At 38.7% G+C, this 21660-nt stretch overlaps 1 protein-coding gene across 3 annotated transcripts; it reads right to left on the reverse strand.

The window, feature by feature from the left end:
* Positions 1–19200: 19200 nt before the first annotated feature.
* On the reverse strand, positions 19201–21498 carry LOC115952632. Of its 3 annotated transcripts, XM_031069811.1 has the most exons (6): positions 21189–21497; positions 21038–21083; positions 20443–20659; positions 19950–20223; positions 19680–19757; positions 19201–19492 (listed from the first exon to the last, which is right to left on the reverse strand). In XM_031069811.1, exons 3-6 carry the CDS (start codon positions 20655–20657, stop codon positions 19442–19444), a joined length of 618 nt encoding a protein of 205 aa, XP_030925671.1. In that variant the 5' UTR covers positions 20658–20659; positions 21038–21083; positions 21189–21497; the 3' UTR covers positions 19201–19441. The 3 variants fall into 3 exon arrangements, with proteins under 3 accessions (XP_030925671.1, XP_030925670.1, XP_030925672.1); XM_031069810.1 differs by lacking the exon at positions 21038–21083 and having other exon boundaries at positions 21189–21496; XM_031069812.1 differs by lacking the exons at positions 19680–19757; positions 21038–21083 and having other exon boundaries at positions 19215–19492; positions 21189–21498.
* Positions 21499–21660: the final 162 nt, after the last annotated feature.

Raw genomic sequence — 21660 nt, forward strand, 5'->3', positions numbered from 1 at the left:
AGAAGAAAAAAGCCGTTGAGTGAGTCAGTGAAGAAGAAAGGAGAGAAAAAGTAAGGAGGAGAAAAAAAAAAGAAAAAAGAAAAAGTAAGGACGTGACTTCTCTTTGACCGTGGGTCCCTCAAATGTATGTGTATTTACCAAAATGCCATCATAACTCAGTTTCTATAACTCAAAAACACCCAAAAGTTGTTTTCAATTTTGCTAACTCATCACTCAAAAATCAGATAATTGAGTGATGGAAACAAAACTTGAAAACACAGCCAAACAAACTTCCTTTCCATGGAACCCACCAATTTTGAGTTATGGGTGATGAAAACTTACAAATCCAAACAGGGTTAAGATGAGGCCTAAAGATTTTGAGAATTGGGTGATGAAACTGAGTTTTAAGTTAGAGTTTTGGCTAAGCTAAACACCCATCTTCTTGGAATTTTTTTTTATGAAATTTTAGGCTGCTGGTAAAGATATCACCCTTCAAGGAATTTGAAGATCTGAAGATTAAGTAAACTATGAATCACAATTTTTATCATTACTTATGTCGTCATTGCTTCTATCAACTCCTCCATTTTTATCATACCATTACCTTACCAATACCACTACTTATGTCATTGTTGCAACTAATACCATTCTAATTTTCTTAATTTTTAGATTTACTTATCAAAGTAATGGAAATATCAATAGTTGGAATTGAAATTCCGATCCATTTTTAAATTCCATTATTTGTAAAATCTTAAGAATCTTTCAAATTTTGTCTAAATAAAACTGTAAAGATTGGACGTAAGGAAACTGTCTTGAGGTTGATTTCGGTAAATGAGAAGTATCGTAATTTTTTTTTTTTTTTGATAAACTAGACTTCCATTAACGGAAAAAACTAAGAAACAAAAGTAGACCAATTAGTCTTGCAAATATCAGCAATAGTAATTGGGAGGTTGGATTTATTACAAGAAAAGGACCTTCTAAGACTACCAGCCAGCTTAGCAGAAGCATGGGCTGCAACATTATAGTCTCTACTAGTCCAACAAAATTTACAACTCAAAAAATTCTTACTAATTTCATAACTATTCTTGATTAAAGTGGAGATGGACCAGTGCACTTGCTTTCCCTTTGAACTCGTAGGCACTAGAGAGTCGATACAAGTTTTTGCATCCCCTTCCACAATAATTCACTCCCATTTTTTCTCAAGAGCAATTTGAAGAGCCCATAGAATAGTTGCTGCCCATACCTAAATGATTTCTTCATTATTATCTCTAGCTACTATAGCCGAAGTGGAAAACTCGTGGAAGATTGCAGCATCTACATTGAAATTGTTCCAACCCAGGGGGGGCAGTGCGTCGCATCACCTTACACTTTGAATGGCTTTTCACTTATTATTGCAGAAGTAAATTCTAGGAACTTATTTTCAATGTTCTTGGCAGTAGCAATAATGTTACCTTGGCCGCCATTGTGTAGAATTTGATTTCTCAAGTTCTAAATAGAATCCAAGGTGAAGGCCATAGATAAGGACAGCTTGAGAATTTCTTCTTTGCTATGTTGTTGTTCATACATCCTATGTTTTGTAGGTTCTATCAACACTTTGATAATATCTTCGCATAAGTTTACGGGAGCATTATTTGATTTTAAACCCCAAACCATATTGCTCTAGCAATAGGGCATTTAAAGAATAGGTGAGTACATGTCTCCACAGCACTTTCACATAAAGGATAGAGATTATCATTAGACCCTAATTTTAACATCAGATTTTATCATTAGACCCTAATTTTAACATCAGATTTTCTTTGGTTGGTAATGAATTTGAACCAATTCTCCAAAGCAGCATCTTTACTCTCTCATGTGCTTTTTATGTCATTGCATATTTCTACTTCAGATATAAAAAATTCTTTAAAAAAATAAAAGGCTTAATATATAAGATCATATGGTGATGGTCACATCCAGTGGAAAACTCCAACTTAGGTTGCCTCCCTCTATCCATTTTTCGTTCATTAAAAAAAAAAAAAATCATATGGTAACTAGAAGAAAGAACCATAGATTCCCCAGTCTCAATATTGTGATTTGAAATCTAGGAGAAGAATTATTATACATTTATACTTATTATTGTTATCTATACTATTATTTAAGGGGCTTCCTCTGTTTGGATTCCTTATTTTTTTAGTTCAAAAATGCCCCACACCCCTATATTTAAGTAGAGATAAAATTAAAGGACAATCCGGTAAAAATGCAACTCTAACTCCCACTAAAATATTGCCTAAAAAATAAGACCACTCTCTTATTAATTTTCAAATTAATTTATTCCCTTATAAATTAGATTTTCAAAATAAAAATTATATATATAAAAATGCAACCCTACAGTGTTTTTTTCTACAGAATAGGTGATGAGGCTAGTATTTCTAATGGAGTTGGGTTAGGTGAGGTGAGACGATGTTTTTTATTGCAGACCCCCTAGTCCAATTCCAAACTTTTACTACGATTTTTTTAAAAGGGAAATTTGGCAACTTTCCTCTTTGAAAATATGATTTGTTTACAGATCATTTTTATTGCAGACCTATTAGTTTTTCTCTTTCTTATGTTATAAAGATAAAATTTTAAATGTCTTTTTCAAAAAATTTATATATCTATATCTATCTATACTATTATTTAAGGGTTTCTCTTGTTTGGATTCCTCATTTTAGATGCCCAAAATACCCTCATCTTATTCACTTACAAGTTTTAAACCAACAAGGATAAATATGTAAAAAAACCTACCAACTATTGTCCTAAATTTTAGTTTTTCAAAAGGAAAACTACCCATTATTCAGCATGTTCAATTTAAGATAACTGTGAATTACTACCTTAACTCCCACAAATAAAAATGCCCAGAAAAAAGGAGCCCACTCTCCCGGACATAAACACAAATTCAATGAATAGTGCACTCTCCTAATTCTTCAATTTTCTTTTGAGAAAAAAAAAATAAATAAAAAAAGAAAAAGAAAAAAGAAGATAGATGTTCACTTTTGACAAAAATTTCCTTATTCTCTCCCATGTTGGCCATCCTTATTTCCTCTTCATTAGATTAATGGCCACTACAAATGGTGGTGAGTGTTTTGATCCAATTTTTTTCTACATATTTTTTAGACATTGTCTATTGGCATTGCTGTTTTTGGGATTTTCGCATAACAAGAGATCAACGTGACGAGGGTATGTTATATTTTGTCAAATTTAAATGTCTTTTTCAAAAAATTTATATCTATACTACTATTTAAGGGGCTTTCTTTGTTTGAATTCCTCAATTTTTATGCCCAAAATACCTTCAAATTCATCTGTTTCTAAGGCTTAAATTATAGGATTAGACATGTAAAATTAGTAATTTAAAAACTCCTAATTTTTAGCTAAATTATAATAAATAAATAAATAACAGTTTTTTCTCCCACTTCTCCATTTCTCTCTCACGTTAGTTTTCCATTATTTTTTTGTTTTGGATAACTTTCCACTTTTTATTTTGATTGAACGTTTTCAACTTTTTAAATTAACAAAATCATTTTCCCTCTATTTTTAACTGATTAGATTTACCATGTTTCACTCCTAAAAAATTGCTTTTAATTTGCCAACCACGTTTTCCACTTATACAATTACTAAACTCAAATTTTTTTTTTCCTTTTAGAACAAATTGTAAACCAAATTCATTGTAAAATACATTTTTCATTAGTTTCTTTTCAGTTTCTTCTCAGTTCACACTTTCTCCACTAGCCACTATTGATCAGTTATTATGCAGCTATATCGCAAAATAACTGCACTTTCTTCTCTAACAAAGTTTTTATATAAACAAATGCACTTTCTTCTCATCTCTCTTTTATCTTGTATCTATATTTATTTTGTTTTTAGGTGGAGAGAAGAAGAAGCGGCCAAAAAGAGATTTGGCCAGTGGGGAGAGAAAGCAGATCTTGGCCATTCTTCTTTTCTATTGCCACTCTAGAGTCTAGATCTAGAGCCATTCCGAATCCACTCATCTACTTGACTTTGGTAATTAGTAATAACCTCCCACCGAACAAACCACTTTTTTTTTTTTTCCAGTCTCTTTAATATCTATTTGCTTTTAATTTTGCGGTACTGGTTTTTTTTATAAATATTTTCTCTAATTGTTTCACTTTGGTGCGAATTATTTTTCGAAGTATGGAAATGATATATATTTTTATCTCTCTCTTTTTTTTTTTTTTTTTTTTTTTTTTTTTTTTTTTTTTTTTTTGTGGTTATCGGTTTGAAATTATTGACTAATTAGTTGATATTGTATTGATATTGTATATTATAGATGATAAAGGCATTCCCTAATTATTTTAAGTGGTGCACATCTTCGTCCTATTCGTTTTCTTCTTCACGTTTGATTGTTCTTCATTTTTGTTCTTTTATATTTCTGCATTTCATAATTTGGGGAATGTGGTGAGTTGTGTCCGTTGCTTTTGTGGTTAAATACGTGTTCTAGGTGTTTGTAAAAAATATTTGGTTTGCAAACATCTAAATTTTTTCTAATTATTTCTCAGGTGAGTGACCCATTTTTAAAATGAAGCCAACACTGTCTCTGAAGGGGTAAGAAATCGCGGAACATTGGGCCTGACGGATTCGGACTCATGGGCCAATATTAAGCATGGGCCGAGGACTTAGCGCCACTTAAAATACTTGGTGTACACGTTTGGAATCCGAGGGAACCCTAGGAAAATCAGGATGTTCGCACAAAGATAATTCTAGAAGATCCGCCTTAATGAAAAAACCCACTCTACAAGGAAATACTTGTCCATCACGCTTGGGATTGTTAGAGGAAGAGTCCCATAAGGAAAAGACTTCTAGTCCAAGGAAGGGAAGCCGATTTTCTTCTACTATAAAAGTTTCAATACCCTCGCAAATCAAGGTACGCATAATTTACCCTCTCTAGCACTCTAGAGTTGAGAACAGTTCTAATTTGACCGTCGGAGGGTATTCAGTCGACACCACACTGGTGCTCACGACGAGATCACTTTTTCTTCTTGCAGGTTGTTAGCAGGAGCGAACGTGGATTGTGTTGCTCACTGGTGATATTACGGCATCATCAGTTGGCGCCGTCTGTGGGGAAACAGCGAAAAGTTTAAGCCAGATCATCACCTCCCGGACATAAGAGTCGCATGGTACTCACTCGCTCGATGGCTACCACCAACAACGCTCAAGAAGACGAACCACCGAGATCTACTGCATTAGAAAGGCAGGTCCAGACACTCATGACAGCAGTAGAACGACTCACAAAGCAGAACCACGATCTGGAGGAGCAGCTACGACAAAGGGATGTAGGACCCAACCTTCAGGAGCAAAACCAGGAAGGTAACAGTGCCGAGTGAAGGGACCAGGAGAAGCCTGAAGGCAGCAATACCCCAAGCCGACCAGAGCGGCAAAACGTGAGCCTTCCATCTTTCATGGATTTTGCCCCCGCCTATCGTCGCCGAGATGCAGGCGATGAAGGAGCAGATGGAGGTCATGATGAACGCCCTCAAGGGGCGAGTATCTTCTGATCTCGACGATTTGATGAACAGGACCGACTCACCATTCACCACGTCCGTCAACTCATTCCCCCTGCCACAAAAGTTCCGGATGCCGCAGATCGAAAGTTATGATGGGGTAAAGGATCCACTCGATCATCTAGAGACCTTCAAGACCCTGATGCACCTTCAGGGCGTACCAGACGAGATCATGTGCAGGGCGTTCCCGACCACACTGAAGGGGCCTGCGAGGGTCTGATTCAGTAGGTTGACACCAAACTCCATCAATACTTTCAAAGAGTTAAGCGCCCTGTTCACCTCACACTTTATAGGCGGACATCGATACAAAAAGTCCACCGCTTGCTTAATGAACATCAAGTAGTGGGAAGACGAGACGCTGCGAGCCTATATAACTCGTTTCAATAAAGAAGCCCTTTCGATTGATGAAGCTGACGATAAAATACTCGTAGCCGCGTTCACTAGCGGGCTACAGAAGGGTAAGTTCTGTTTTCCCTATACAAGAATGACCCAACAACCATGACGGACGTCCTCTACAGGGCTACCAAGTACATGAATGCAGAAGATGCGCTGCTGGCCCGTTAGGAAAGGCCTAAGAAGAGGGAAAGGCAGGAAGACACGAGACAAGACAGGGGGCAAAAGGTCGCTAAAACCGGGGATCAACGTGATGAAAAGCGCTTCAAACCACCCACTGGAAGGTTCACCAATTTCACCCCGTTAACCGCCCCAATCGACCAAGTATTGATGCAAATCAAAGATGAAGGAGCATTGACTTTCCCTGGAAAGTTGAAGGGAGACCCCAACAAAAGACCAAGAGACAAGTATTGCCGCTTTCACCGGGACCACGGTCACGACACAGCTAACTGCTACGACCTGAAGCAGCAGATTGAGGCCCTAATCAGGCAGGGGAAACTACAGAGGTTCGTCAGCAGGGAAAGAACTGATACGACCGCCCGAGACCACCCATAGCAGACATACGAATGATCGTAGGGGGCACAACTGCAGCCGGATCTTCCAAGAAAGCCCGCAAGACCTACCTCAGGATGGTCCATAGCGTCCAACTCACAGGATCAGTACCAAAGATGCCGCGGATAGATAACCCCGTCATAAACTTTTCAGAGGATGACGCGCGGAGACTTCACCATCCTCATGACGACGCGCTAGTAGTCAGCCTGCAGATTGGGGATTATAATATGCACCGGGTCCTCGTCGACAACGGCAGCTCAGCAGACATCCTGTACTATCCAACATTCCAGCAAATGAGGATTGACAAGGAACGATTGTCCCCAACGAACGCCCTACTCGTAGGATTTGGGGGTACGAAGGTCTTCCTTTTGGGCGCGATAACGCTAGCTGTGACGGCAGGTGACTATCCTCAGCAGATCACTAAGGAAATAACGTTCCTCGTAGTCGACTGCTCGTCCGCTTACAACGCCATCCTCGGGCGACCCACTCTCAATTCCTGGAAGGCGGTAACCTCTACATACCACCTAACGATCAAATTCCCGACGGAATATGGGGTAGGAGAACTGCGGGGGAATCAAGTAGCAGCACGAGAATGCTACATCGCCATGTTAGAGATGGAGGATCAGCAGTAGACAATGTGCATCGGGAAACAGCGAGCATTAGCAGAGCCGGTTGAAGAGCTAGAAGAAGTAAGACTTGATGACACACGGCCTGAACGAACGACTAAGATTGGCATACTAGCCAGTTGGCCCGTACGCCAGACGATCACAACTTTTCCAAGACGTATTCGCCTGGAATCATGAAGACATGCCTGGAATTGACCCATCGGTCATGGTCCACAAGTTGAATGTGTCGCCCTCCTTCCCTCCAGTCCGGCAAAAGAAACGAGTCTTCGCCCGGGAACGGGATAGGGCCATAGCCGAGGAAGTTCGGAAGTTACTGGAGGCAGGTTTCATTCGAGAAGTATATTATCCCGACTGGCTGGCGAATGTAGTTATGATTAAGAAAGCCAACGGAAGCTGGAGAATGTGCGTAGATTTCACAGACCTCAACAAGGCTTGTCCCAAAGACAGCTACCCGCTCCCACGGATAGATACCCTTGTGGATTCGACTGCATGACATCAGCTCCTCAGCTTCATGGATGCTTTCTCTGGCTACAACCAGATCAGGATGGACGAATCTGATCAGGAGAAGACCTCTTTCGTCACAAGCCAGGGATTATTCTGCTATAAGGTGATGCCTTTTGGACTAAAAAATGCTGGAGCAACATACCAAAGGCTAATGAACAAGATGTTTGCACATCAGATTGGCAGGAACGTTCAGGTTTATGTTGACGACATGTTGGTTAAAAGCGTGCACAAAGAAGATCACCTAGACGACCTCAGAGAAACATTCGATACGCTTCGATCGTTCAATATGAAGCTGAATCCAAACAAGTGTGCGTTCGGAGTAATTGCGGGAAAATTCTTGGGTTACATGGTATCCTAAAGAGGAATAGAGGTCAACCTGGAGAAAGTACGGGCGATAATGGAGTTGGAACCACCAAGGACAGTCAAGGAGGTCCAAAGTTTAAATGGGAAGATCGCAGCACTAAACAGGTTCGTCTCAAGGGCGACGGATAGGTGTTTGCCATTCTTCCGAACTCTGAGAAAGTCATTTGAGTGGACGGATGAATGCCAAACGGCTTTCAACGACTTGAAGACGTATTTATCGTCTCCACCACTGCTCAGTCCGTCCATACACGGAGAGGAACTCTACCTTTATTTGGTAGTCTCGAGTGCCGCTGTAAGCGCAGCCTTGGTAAGGGAAGAGGACGGCATACAGAAACCCGTCTACTTTACCAGCCGTGCGCTTCGAGGAGCAGAAGAGAGGTACCCTCAGTTGGAGAAGTTGGCTTTCGCGTTAGTAATTGCTGCGCGGATACTTAAGCCATACTTCCAGGCGCATACAATCATTGTCTTAACGAACAAGCCGTTGAGAAAAGCCATGCATAGCCCAGAAGCAGCAGGAAGGATGGCCTTGTGGGCGATAGAGCTAAGCGAATTCGACATCCAGTACCGCCCACGGACGGCCATAAAAGGACAGGCAGTAGCTGACTTCATCACCGAGTTCACACTTGGGGAGGACCAGTTGGTAAAAGAGAAGGAACAGTGGAGTATCCACACAGACGGATCCTCAAACAGACGAGCCGGAGGAGCCGGAGTAGTGATAAAAACTCCGCAGGGGGACACGATACAGTGCATGATCCGACTGGATTTCCCAACAACCACCAACGAGGCAGAGTATGAAGCCCTAGTCGCGGGGCTAGACCTTGCGAGGGCCGCGGGTGCAAAAAGCATAATTGTCCACTGCGATTCACAAGTGGTCACAAGTCAGATCAATGGCAACTACGAGTGCAAGAACGATAGAATGAAGAGATATCTGGAAGAAGTGAGGTACCGAATGAACAGCCTCGAAGTCGAATTCATTCAGGTCCCAAGAGAAGAGAACGAATGGGCTGACCAACTAGCAAAAGCTGCATCAGCCGAATTCATGCTGGTTCCCGAACAGGTATTATCATTCGTCCAAATATCTTCACTTATCAATGACGGGACAAATATGCAGGTGGTGAACTCTGAACATAACTGGACCACGCCATTGATCTCTTACTTAAGGGATGGGGTGTTACCAGAGGAAAAGGGCGCCGCAAGGAAGCTGAAGGTCCAGGCGTCACGGTTCGTGCTGATGAAGGATGTTCTATACAAAAGGGGTTTCTCTCGACCGTACCTAAGGTGTTTGTGCCAAGAAGAAACAGACTATGTGATGAAAGAAGTACACGAGGGTATCTGCGGAAACCACTCAGGCGCACGATCACTGGTACACAAGCTGATCCGAGCAGGATACTACTGGCCTACAATGATGAAGGATGCGCAAGCTTATGTCCAGTCTTGCGACAAATGCCAGAAGTTCAGCAATTTCATAAGGCAGCCGTCCGAAGAGCTGACACCTATGACGGCTCCGTGGCCGTTCGCACAATGGGGATTTGATATTATGGGTCCATTTCCGATGGCTATCCGGCAGCTGAAATTCTTGGTCGTTGGCATAGACTACTTCACTAAATGGGTCGAGGCAGAAGCTTTAGCCACCATCACGGAGAAAAACATCCGAAACTTTGTTTGGAGAAATATCATATGCAGGTACAGGATACCCAGGGTACTGGTCTCTGACAATGGAAAGCAGTTCGACAACAGCATGTTCAGAGACTTCTGCGCGGAGCTAGGGATCAAGAATCACTACTCATCACCCGCACACCCACAGGCAAACGGGCAAGTTGAGGTCACGAACAGGTCCCTGCTCAAAATAATCAAGACCCGTCTCGAGGGGGCAAAGGGTATCTGGCCAGATGAACTACCAAGCGTCCTATGGGCATACCGGACTACAGCAAGAACACCTACTGGAGAAACCCCATTCTGGCTCGCATATGGAACCAAAGCTGTCATTCCCGCAGAACAGAGGTTACGACGCGCTATCAGGATCTCATGGCGAAATACTACAACAACAAAGTGAGGCACAGGGACTTCCAGGTCGGGGACCTCGTACTACGGAAAGTAATGGGTACCGCCAGAGATCCTTTGCAAGGAAAACTCGGCCCCAACTGGGAAGGACCCTACAGGATTGCGTCATGGCAAAGGAAGGGAACCTACCACCACGAAACGATGGACGGACGAAAGCTACAGCACCCTTGGAACATGGAGCATCTTCGGAAATACTACCAGTAGAGGAAAATATGGGGATCCGGCGATTTCCAAAATTTATTTTATTCTATTCTTTTAGCTACAATTTATTAGTTTTTCCTTTTTACTTTTGCTACAATATTTTTGTGCCTTTTTAAGCCCAAGGGGGCAGATACTTTTTCTACAAACACATTTTCTTTAAAGAAGAATATTCAGACACGACTTTAATTTTTCACATGGATGTTTATTACGAATGTATATCATACAGGCAACAAAATCCACAAAGTGGACGGACCACTAAGGTGATGAAAAACTGTCCTCAAAGTGGACGGATCACCAAAACGGTGAACATAATTACAAGTCCACAAAGTGGATGGACCACTAAGGTGATGAAAAACTGTCCTCAAAGTGGACGGATCACCAAAACGGTGAACATAATTACAAGTCCACAAAGTGGACGGATCACTAAGGTGATGAAAAATTGTCCTCAAAGTGGACGGATCACCAAAACGGTGAACATAATTACAAGTCCACAAAGTGGACGGATCATTTAGGTGATGAAAAACTGTCCTCAAAGTGGACGGATCACTAACGTGATGAAAAAAACTGTCCACAAAGTGGACGGATCACCAAACCGGTGAAATTACAAGTCCAAAAGTGGACGAACTACCAAGATTTTGGAAAGATGACGGATCATACCTGTCTTCAAAGGTAGACGGATCATACAAATGGACGGATCAATCAACACTAAAAATAATAAACTCCACACTGTGGACAGAGTGAACGTTGGCTAGAAGTACACTCGGATAGACGAGTATTTTCTTAGAATCTCTCCTTCATGAGGAGGACGAATTTTTAATCAAGTTCCAAACAAAAATAGAAAGCATAAAAATAAAGTATAACATTAATAAGCGAATAAAAAGCCCAGGGGGCAAGTGTTTAATACAAAAAAAAAAGAGGACGGATTGTTCTCAAAATAGACTACAAAATGACAAGTAATATCAGGCTACTTTATTTGGGTCGGCAACTTGGGCATCCTTCGACGGGACTGATTCTCCGTCACCCTGAACCGCATCATCGCCAAAAAGGTCGTCTGTATTCTCTGAAGCGGCGGGCAGAACAGACGTCTGATCTTGATCATTGATGTTTATCGTTGACAAATCCAGGTCAGGGTAGGCTTTTTTAAGCTGACGGAGTGCATCGTCGAAGCCTTGAAGGAACGATCCCGCCAGCTCTTTCAACAAAGCCTCGGAGTCTCGGTATTCACTGACAGCATCCTTCTTGGCTTGACGGAGCTTTTCCTTCAAGTCCTTTATCTCCTCGTCTTTTGCCTCCAAGGCTTTCCCAGCTTCCTCCGTCCTCTTCTCAAGCTCTTTCCTAGTCTTCTCTAACAGGTCGAACTTCTTCTCCATTGTAGACTTCCATTTATGAAGTTGACCGAGTTCGTCCTCCGTCTGCTCTGCTTTTGCCCGTACACGATCCAGAGCCGCCTCACGGTTTAGGCACCGGTCCATTAGGCCCTTCATCATAAACAAGGACTAGAATAAACAAGTTAAAAGGGTGTTAAACAACAGAAGGCTAAAAAAAGGTGGACGGACATCAAGGGATGGATAAAAGTTACCTGTGCAACAGCAAACAGACCCGTCTCCCCCATTGCCTTCGTCGAATGATTACCCAGGTCCTCGTAATCCTCCGTGGAAATTATGGACGAAAGTTTCTCCAAGGCAAATTTTGAGTCATCACGGAGAAGAGGAGGAGGTTTCTCCTAGCTGGTGGACGGGGCCTTCATTAAACCCTTGTCGGACCTATGTTTTGCTGGGGTGACGGTCTTAGCTCCCTCAGCCATCAAGCCCACAACGGGTTCCAGAGGAACCTTTTGCTGCTTATGTGGACGGTCAGACTTGGGCGGCTGCTTCCTCTTCGCCGACGACCCCAACCCTTTGGGAACCACAACTTTGCCCGTCTCCTTTTGTTTGACGGCCAGCGATTTTATCAGTGCCCTCCTCTTTGCGTCGTCCATTTCTGTAATACAGGATGGATGAAGCTATCTACATAAATTAAAAACTACTTTCGAAAAGTAAAAGTTGACGGACTTACATCTGTGGACTCTTTCGTCGTATGTAATGGCTTCACGGGTAGGTTCGGGACCATCACAATACCAATGTATTGTTTTTGGGTTCACTAACTTGGCCCAGGTCCTTTCTTCTGGCTTAGTCTTCTGGAAAATCTTTTCAAGGAAACCAAATTCCTCAAGACTAACTTGTGGGCGCCGTCTACCTGCAGAGAAATAGATGGTTATAAAAATTATAATGGACGGTATGAAAAGGATTATAAAATTCGGACGGGTGCATACGTGAAGGGTGTATTACTTCCCAAGTTGTGTCAACAGGCATGTACTCCGTCTCCCCAGAACGGTTCATCCACGTGTTACCCTCTAGAAAAAAGTAACGACTCTTCCAGTCTTTATCTGAGTCGGGAGTCTCAAAGATGACCTTCAACAAAGGGCTTCTACTAGCAAAACTGTACATCCCCCTTGATCTATCGATCTCATCTAGACGGTAGCAATGAAGGAATTCACGCACCGTCAACCTCCTACGTCCGTCCGACATTGCTCCATAGAGGATTTCCATCGCTATGAAGACCCTCCAGGCGTTTGGAGATATCTGGGTGACGGACAATCCCAGATAATATAAGAGTTCTCTATGAAGTGTACTTAGCGGAAACCAAAGTCCTGCCTTCAGCATCTGCTCGTACACTCCGACACCTTCTACGCCTTCGTAGTAACACTTCTCCGACACGTATGGTAGACGGATGGAAATGTTGTCTGGAATTTGGAAGTTTGTCCTAAAAGTGTTGAAGTGTCTCTCCTTGATGATGGATGTGAATCTATGTACCGTCCACTCTGGTAGCATGATGAACTCCCTAAGTCCACCAGCACCAACGACGAGTCCCAGTGCTTGATCCCCGTCGTCATTAGAAGAACCTTCTTCTTCAACCGTCTCCATATCCTCATCTGCTGAGGATGAAGAAGAAGCAGATGGACTCCTATCTTCGCCGGGACTCTCTTGGTCTTTATGACCGGACGGGTATACCTCCTCGTATTCCGTCCCGTCACGGACCACTGACTGGTTACTTGACGCACTAGACATTTCCTACAAATTGACGATAAAACCTAAGACTGATGGGTCTAAAATTGTTGACGGGTGTGTAGGTCTAACAAAAATGTAGACACAAAATGTAACACTGAAAAAAAATGATGATGATGAAAAATGAGGATGAAGTACTTACCACACTGTGTAAAGAGTAGTTGACGGATGAAATAGCCGACGGGTATAGATTCTCAACGGAATGCTCTGACAAGGCTGACGACTTCGCTCTGACAACGATTTCTTGCTGAAAATGTTAGAAATGAGGGAAGAGAGGTGCGCTATATATATATGAGAAATGCACGGAAGACGAAGCGACGCTTCGATCCGATACACCATCCAATCCAAGAATGACACGTGGCATGCCTTATTAATGTGACAACCTGGCAACACGCGTCCACGGATCGTACCCTTTAAGGAGCCGTCAACTTCATGAATCTTCATCCGTCAATATGTTCCATTTGGAAATGTCAAAGTTTTCAACCGTCACCATTAGCAATCCTTGATTGTCATGCCCAGTTACATTTAACCGTCACCCTAATGATCCGACCACTTAAAAACATGACGGACCATAGGGTGAAGGGGGCAACTGAAGGGGTAAGAAATCGCGGAACATTGGGCCTGACGGATTCGGACTTATGGGCCAATATTAAGCATGGGCCGAGGACTTAGCGCCACTTAAAATACTTGGTGTACACGTTTGGAATCCGAGGGAACCCTAGGAAAATCAGGATGTTCGCACAAAGATAATTCTAGAAGATCCGCCTTAATGAAAAAACCCACTCTACAAGGAAATACTTGTCCATCACGCTTGGGATTGTTAGAGGAAGAGTCCCATAAGGAAAAGACTTCTAGTCCAAGGAAGGGATGCCGATTTTCTTCTACTATAAAAGCTTCAATACCCTCGCAAATCAAGGTACGCATAATTTACCCTCTCTAGCACTCTAGAGTTGAGAACAGTTCTAATTTGACCGTCGGAGGGTATTTGGTCGACACTACACCGGTGCCCACAGCGAGATCACTTTTTCTTCTTGCAGGTTGTTAGCGGGAGCGAGCGTGGATTGTGTTGCTCACTGGTGATATTACGGCATCATCAGTCTCCAAAGATGTTGAGCCCGGGCAGTGTTGTAGTTGATCATCAATGACAAAGTTGTTAGCATTAATAGCGGTGAGAGAGATGGAAGGGAGTCAGTGATGAGCTATAGTCATAGTAGATAGTTCTTAGTTTTTAAAATTTATGTTAATTTTTCAATTTAAATTTGTACTACTATGAGCATTTGGTTTAGTTCTCAGAGTTACTATTACTCCATTTGGAATTTGGAAGTTTGATCGATTATTTGATTTTGCTATGAAATTCAAGGCATATATATATATATATATATATATATTTGGTTGCACCTACAATTTAGCTATGGTTGTTGATCTATTATTTGCACATAGAGAAGATGATTTTTTTTTCAACTACACAGATAAAGATTAGGATTTGAAAGCAAAATGTGTCACAAAAATTCACAACTTTTTTAGAATACTATAACAATGTAAAATCAAAATATAAGAGAGTAATATTACTTTTAAATATTAAGAAAAAGATAGAAATTAAGTTAATCACCCTAATTTTACTACGTCTAAGTTAATTGCCCAAATATTTACCTTAAATCCAAAAAAAAAAAAAAAAAAAAACCATATTATTGGACAAATGCATAAACCTCAAATTGGGATGAATGGAAAATGATGACAATAAGTTTTTTTTAAAAAACTAGCCTCTGAGCACACGCTCACGCGTGTGCTCAGAAGCTCTTCTATTTTTTAGGTAAGGGTTAATTTAGAACATTTATTATAATTTGGGATTACTACATTTTTCAATCACAAAAAAATCTAGGGGTGTGATGAAAAATTATTTCTCCACACATGATACTCATCACACTCCTAGGTTTTTTTTGTGATCGGAAAATATAGTAATCCCAAATCATAATAAATGCTCTAAATTAACTCTTACCCAAAAAATAGAAATGCTTTTGAGCACGCGCGTGAGCGTGTGCTCAGGGGCTAGTTACTGTTTAAGGGGCTTCTCTTGTTTGGGATCCTCATTTTTTCGGTTCAAAAATACCCCTACACCTTTATGTTTAAGTAGAAATAAAATTAAAGGACAATTAGGTAAAAATACAATTCTAACTCCCACTAAAACATTGCCTACAAAATAGGGTCACTTTTATCTTAATTTCCAAATTGTTTTATCTATGTATAAATTAGATTCTCAATATATATATATATATATATAAACAAAAACACAGGTTTTTTTTTTTTTTTTTTTTTTTTTCGGTACAAAAATTTGAACTGTGATTTAATGTAGTATTTTTAAATATTTTTTATATTTCCAATTAATCTTGAAAATTTAATGGCAATGCATGTGCCAAAAATTATGACACTAAAAAAAAAAAGAAAAAGCCTCACTGTATGCACGAAGCATATGTGATGAGGTTAGTATTCATTAATTTTTTATTGGAAAAAGTTTGGCTACAACTCTTATTGAAAAAAACTTAATATAGCTATATATTTTGAAATAACTATTAGATTTCATATTTTTTATATTCTTAACATGCATGTCAAATTTCATGCCAATAAGATGTTATTTACTATTCAATCTATAACTTATTTTTTATGCATAATTTTATTTTACAAAAACTTGAAATTTAAACATTTGATTAATGATATAACTAATGATCTTTGATCTTTCGAAAATTTTGCAAGCATAGAGAATATAAGAAAAAAATGTAATTCAATGGCGGATTTATCAAAATTCACATCCGATAAAAAGATATCAAGCAAAGTTGTAGCCTTAAACTACAACTAAGTGTCCGTTTGGCAAAAATTATTTTTGTCAACTTATTTTACTATTTAGCTTATTTTTTTGTACTATTCATAGGTCAAACTGTATTATTTCAGCTAACTTTCACTTTTATCTATAGTACTTTCAACAAAAAATTTTCAGTTTCAGTAAAATAAGTGGATTCTAAACGAACACTAAGTTTGTTGCCAAATTTTATCATTTTTATTTTTATTTTTGCCCCAGCTTTAAAAAATAAACAAATTTTTTTTTTCGAAAATAAGGTAATTTTTAGTTTTTGTACACTATTAGCATAAAAAGTAAAAATTACTAAAAACTATATATATTTTTTGATAAATATTATGCAAATAAGTGACTGGAATCTAAATAAGTTCCGAATATTTGTACTTATTAGTTATTATTATTGAGTTGTATGTAGCAATAATGCAACATATTCCTCAATCCTGATAAAGTCCCTAAATTATTATCTTCTGTACTTTTTTTTTTATTTTTTTATTTTTTATTTTAAGAAAGAAGTTGTGATTTCCATGAAAGGGAAGCCAAGTTGGCTTGAAATATAACGAGAAGATGTAGAGAAACATCTTCCATCCATATTGAGAGACCTGCGACATGAATACTATATCTAGTTAAATTATGAGCTATTTTGTACTCTCATTTGAGAAACATATATGGTTATAGAGGAATATTTATAACTATTTGGATCTAAAGTAATAAAATAGGTATAACATCTGAAAAATGGATATGTTTATATATATTAGTAAGATTATTTCTATGTCTTTAGATTCAAAATGATTATATTTAGGTACAACAGTACATAGGGGTGTTTGCGGTGCGGTGCAGTTTTAGACCGTTTTTAGTACTACACTTTGTGGTACAGTTTAGCCAAAACCATAACCGCACCGCACCTCATTTTTGCGGTCACATGTACGGTGCAGTATTTAAGATGTAGTTTGAACTGTTTGAAACTAGTATATTTTTCAAATTTTAGAGTTTTCTTGCCTAGCCCAAAACTGCTTTTCTCTTTGTTTTGGGCCAAGTTTTAAGCTATTGAGTTAATTTTTCTTTATTTTGGGCTAGATTTCCCAATCAACACTTGCTAGGGCTATTAAACTATATATATATATATATATATATTTTTTTTTTTAAAAGATTTTGAAAACTAAGGTTATTAAACTATTAATAATATATTTAATGTTAAAAAAAATATTAATATATAAAGAAAGTGCGGTGTGGTGCGGTGCGATTTGTGTAGTTTTCTCATAATAAAACCGTAAACTGCACTGCATCATGCAGTGCGGTGCATTGTTACTTGTGATGCAGTGCGGTGCATTGTTACTTGTGATGCAGTGCGGTTATACTGTTTTGTGAACGGTTTTGGTGCGGGCTGTTTGGTGAACAACTTTTTCAATGTAAATGTAAATGCACTTTTTTTTTTTTTTTTTTTTATTATAATAGAATTCTATCCTTTAAACCTCTAGACCCATTTATAAAAATATTAGAGAAGCAAAATGAGGTTTAGTAACAAAAAGTGAGATCAGATTCGTAAAGTTACAAAAACTAAAAAATCTGGGACTTGAGCAAAAGATTAACATTGAAATTTACGAGTTATGTGGTACTAAATTACTAACTAATAAGTGGCACTAAACTACTAACTACAAATACTTGTAATATTACAGAGTTCATAGTTGTAGGGTTAGTGAACCAACCAGTTCATAAATAGTTCAGGCTTGGCTTGATGAAAAGCCCATTCATTTTTTTTCCCCTCTCTCTAAATGAGCCAAGCTTGAGCCTTAATTTTAGTCTTTTAATAAACAAGCCAAGCTTAAGAAAAAAAAATTGTTCATGAACATGCTTGTGAACAATAGAGCTCAATATTAAATAGGACTAGCTTAAGTTGGTTTATGAGCCTAGTAACAAATTTAATATGAACTTAAAAAATAAACTCATATTTTACTAAGCTTTTAATTGATTGAGAGCTAGACCCCAACTTCAAATTAAATGAGGTTGATAACATGTTTAATATTGACGTGATAATGTACTTGTATTGAATCTTAAGCTTAAAAATTAGATATGAAGTCCAAGTTCGGCTTAACTAATGAATCAAGCCAAAGCCAAACTCAAGTTTTTGGACTTTCTAACAAGCTTAAATAGTTAAACTTAAACATAGTTTATAGGTTCAGCTCAAGTTCAAGCCAAATTTAAATATTTTACATTTGTTATTGAGCTGAGCTTTACTTAACAAAACTCCGGCTTGTTACAACCCTAGATAGTTGCATGCGCAAGGACATGAAAATGGGGAAGTGAGGTTAATTTGAAATTGGATTATCAGGGTAGTACGAGGAAGTGGCATTTATCTTCATCATATTATTATCCGTTTTTGCCTTTGCAATTCCAAAATGCAATTATAATAAAACTTTTTTTTTTGATACAATCCTTTTTTTTTTGTATAAGTTTTTTGATACAATCCTAATAAAACTAAAATTAGAGATATTTGAGGGTGTAAATTATTAAATGCTTTTATTGGACCGCACGCCTTAGATTAGATGAAGACCCAACGTGTCCTCCAGTCCAGTCCTTCTCGTCATCATCATGCCTACAATACCACTGTTCCATCACAGCCGTGTAAGCATATCACATTGTATTGTGTCATTTGTGTGAGTGTGTCACCAACGTGTGGTAAAGACTTTTCTTGCTTGTTTTACCGCTTCATTTTATTTCCTTTTAGACAAAGTTTCACTTTTTAAATGAACTATAAACCAATTTCACTGTAGCAGGTAGACATTTTATTTTATTTATTTTTGTTCATTTGTTGGTTAATCAACTTTGATTTTTTTATTTTTATTTTTTTTCCATCACATTTAAGGGATGCATGTCAAGAAACTTGTACCTAAATTTGTTAGCGCATTTCTGGTATTTTTAACCTAAACATCAAGGTTCAAATCCCCCACCCCTCAGCTATTGAAATTAAAAATAAAGTTAAAAAACTTTGAGAGATGCATAAGGAAAGTGCATACAATAATAACAATAACAAAGAAGACATGATGTGAAGATAAAATCATCAATAAAATCATTTCTGATTATAAATAGGAATTTTCTTGTATACAAAAAGCGAGTGATATAAAGACAATTCTACCCCTTTCTCCAGGCTACAGGCTTTATAATAACAATTAATAAAACAAACCTAAGTTTACACACCATTATCACCTCCAAACGAATTCCCAAAAAAATTCCTAAGGAAAGAGCTTTGTTTCTTTAGCTTTTTTTGTCTCTCTCTGCCTCTCTCACTCATTCTGAATCGCTTTCCATACTCCCCATGGCCTTCAATCCTCTTGGTCTCTGCATCACATAGCCAGAAAACAACCCCAAACAAAGAGAACCCCATTAATCAAAATCTACAAAAACCAGCCCTCATGTCAATTACAAAACAATGAATGAGAGAGGAAGAAGAGGCTGGAAGTGTCAAACAGAAGACCATTAAGATACAGATCTAAAAGTGTCAAACAAAAGACCAACCAACAAGTACCTTCTTAGAACTCTTCTTCTCTCTAACTTCATATCTCTCTTGACACATGTCAGTCAGCCATGCCCCAGGACTCACCAACTGCCCACCCACATAACCCCAAAACAAAGGTTAAATAATAATAATACCCCCACTATTTCACAACAAAATCTAAACCAGAGAAAACCAAATCAAAATTCAACCCAAACCAATAAATCACACACAACAAAATCTCATTACATATAATACATATTTCCTTCCAATTACTAAAAGGAAAAAGAAAAAAAGACTTACAAGTAAGCTTCTTTGGATGATCTTAGCCCTCTTCTTAGGCCTCTGGGGAGGCTTACAACCCTTCATAGCCAGAAAATCCTCCTCTTTCTCTTTGCTTGACAAAGTTATATACAGCTTTGGCCAAATCAACCCTCTCTCATCCCCATTATGGTTATGATTATTATTAGTATTGCTATTGTTGTTCACATCCACCGATAATTTCCCATTCTCCTCCACAACCACTGACCCTCTTGTGCTATAATACCTCTCTTCCTTCTCTGGGGACGCAGATTTCCTGTAACCAAACAGAACCCCACCCCCAAAAAAACCTTTTAATTAATTCCTCATTTTCCCCGAAAGGTAATTCTTAATAAACTGTAAAAGGACCTTTGAAACCAAAACAACACAAATCACAAGGACCTCAGAATTTAGGCTTTTTTATTATTATTATAAGTTTTCCCTCGTTTCCTCAGCATCCATAGAAGAAAACAAAGAATTCAGAAAATTTGCTGACCTGGTGAGGGGATTGAGTTGAAGATGAGAGGCATCTTTGTCGGAAGAAGCAAATCTAGAGGTGATTTTTCTTCGGATTCCAGCGTTGAATCTGGCTGAGATTTCAGGGTCTTTGACTCTCACGCATCTGACTCGCTTTCTGTTTCCCCACTGTAGGAAAAGTTCAGGCTCTGAAGGCTGTTTACAAGCTCTCTGATTCCTCTCCTCTGTCTGCATATCTGCCCTCAAAACACCAACACACCACCATGAAAATGAAAATTTTGTCAACTGAGAAATCCCAAAAGCAAAAACACAGAAATATAGGACATGAAGAATTTTGGAGACCACCACTTGGGTTTTCTACAGAAACCCAAAAAAGCAAAAATCAAAGAAAATTGTTAAAATTAAAAATAAAAATAAAAGAAGAAGAAGAAGAAGAAGAAGAAAATTTTGGGTTTTCTTCTGTTGAATCCAATGGAGCAGAAGTGGAGAGGAAGATGAAAACATCAGAGGGATTGTTCAGAAAACCAAATTGGCTTTCGTGGATGCTCAAAAAGACTCATAAGAGGAAAATCAAAGACAAGAGACTGCGAAGTTGTAGAAGATTGATCTCTAACCTCAAGATCTAAGACAACACCTAAGAAGATTCCTTCCCACACTACCCTGCAATTAAAAGGCTTAATCGACTAACCCACAGAGAGAGAGAGAGAGAGAGTCTATGTTACAAAGAAGCTACAAATGAGGAGGAAGAAGAAGAAGAAGTCTTACAAGTAGGTAAATTCATGGCAGAGAATCCAAGACACCCCAAAAAGTAACAGAATTTATTGTGAGAAGCAAGATAATTTATCGAAACAAAAGAAATCCCAGATCGTTTCTTATAAGAAGATTATATTCAAATTCTGTCTCTCTCTACGTATGCCCTCTGAAAGGCTGTAGCTGTTATGGGTTGGGTCCTCTGTTTCCGTTTCCGTTTCTGTTTCTCAGTCTTGGTTTCTCTGTTTGTTCTTCTCAGCCCTTTGTGGATTCTCCTTCCTCTCTTCCTCTTTCTCTCTGTCTGCCTGTCTGTGTTTTGTGTATTTATCCTTCCTATGCCACTGATAAAAATAACTGAACTATTACCATAACCGTTGGATTGGGAATCTACGGTGAGATGTCTTTTTCTTTTTAATTAAATATATATATATATATATATATTATTTTTTTCTTTTGGACAAGAAAGAATAATAATATAAAAATAAAA

The sequence above is a fragment of the Quercus lobata genome, chromosome 7, assembly GCF_001633185.2.
Source record: "Quercus lobata isolate SW786 chromosome 7, ValleyOak3.0 Primary Assembly, whole genome shotgun sequence".
NCBI lineage: Eukaryota > Viridiplantae > Streptophyta > Magnoliopsida > Fagales > Fagaceae > Quercus > Quercus lobata.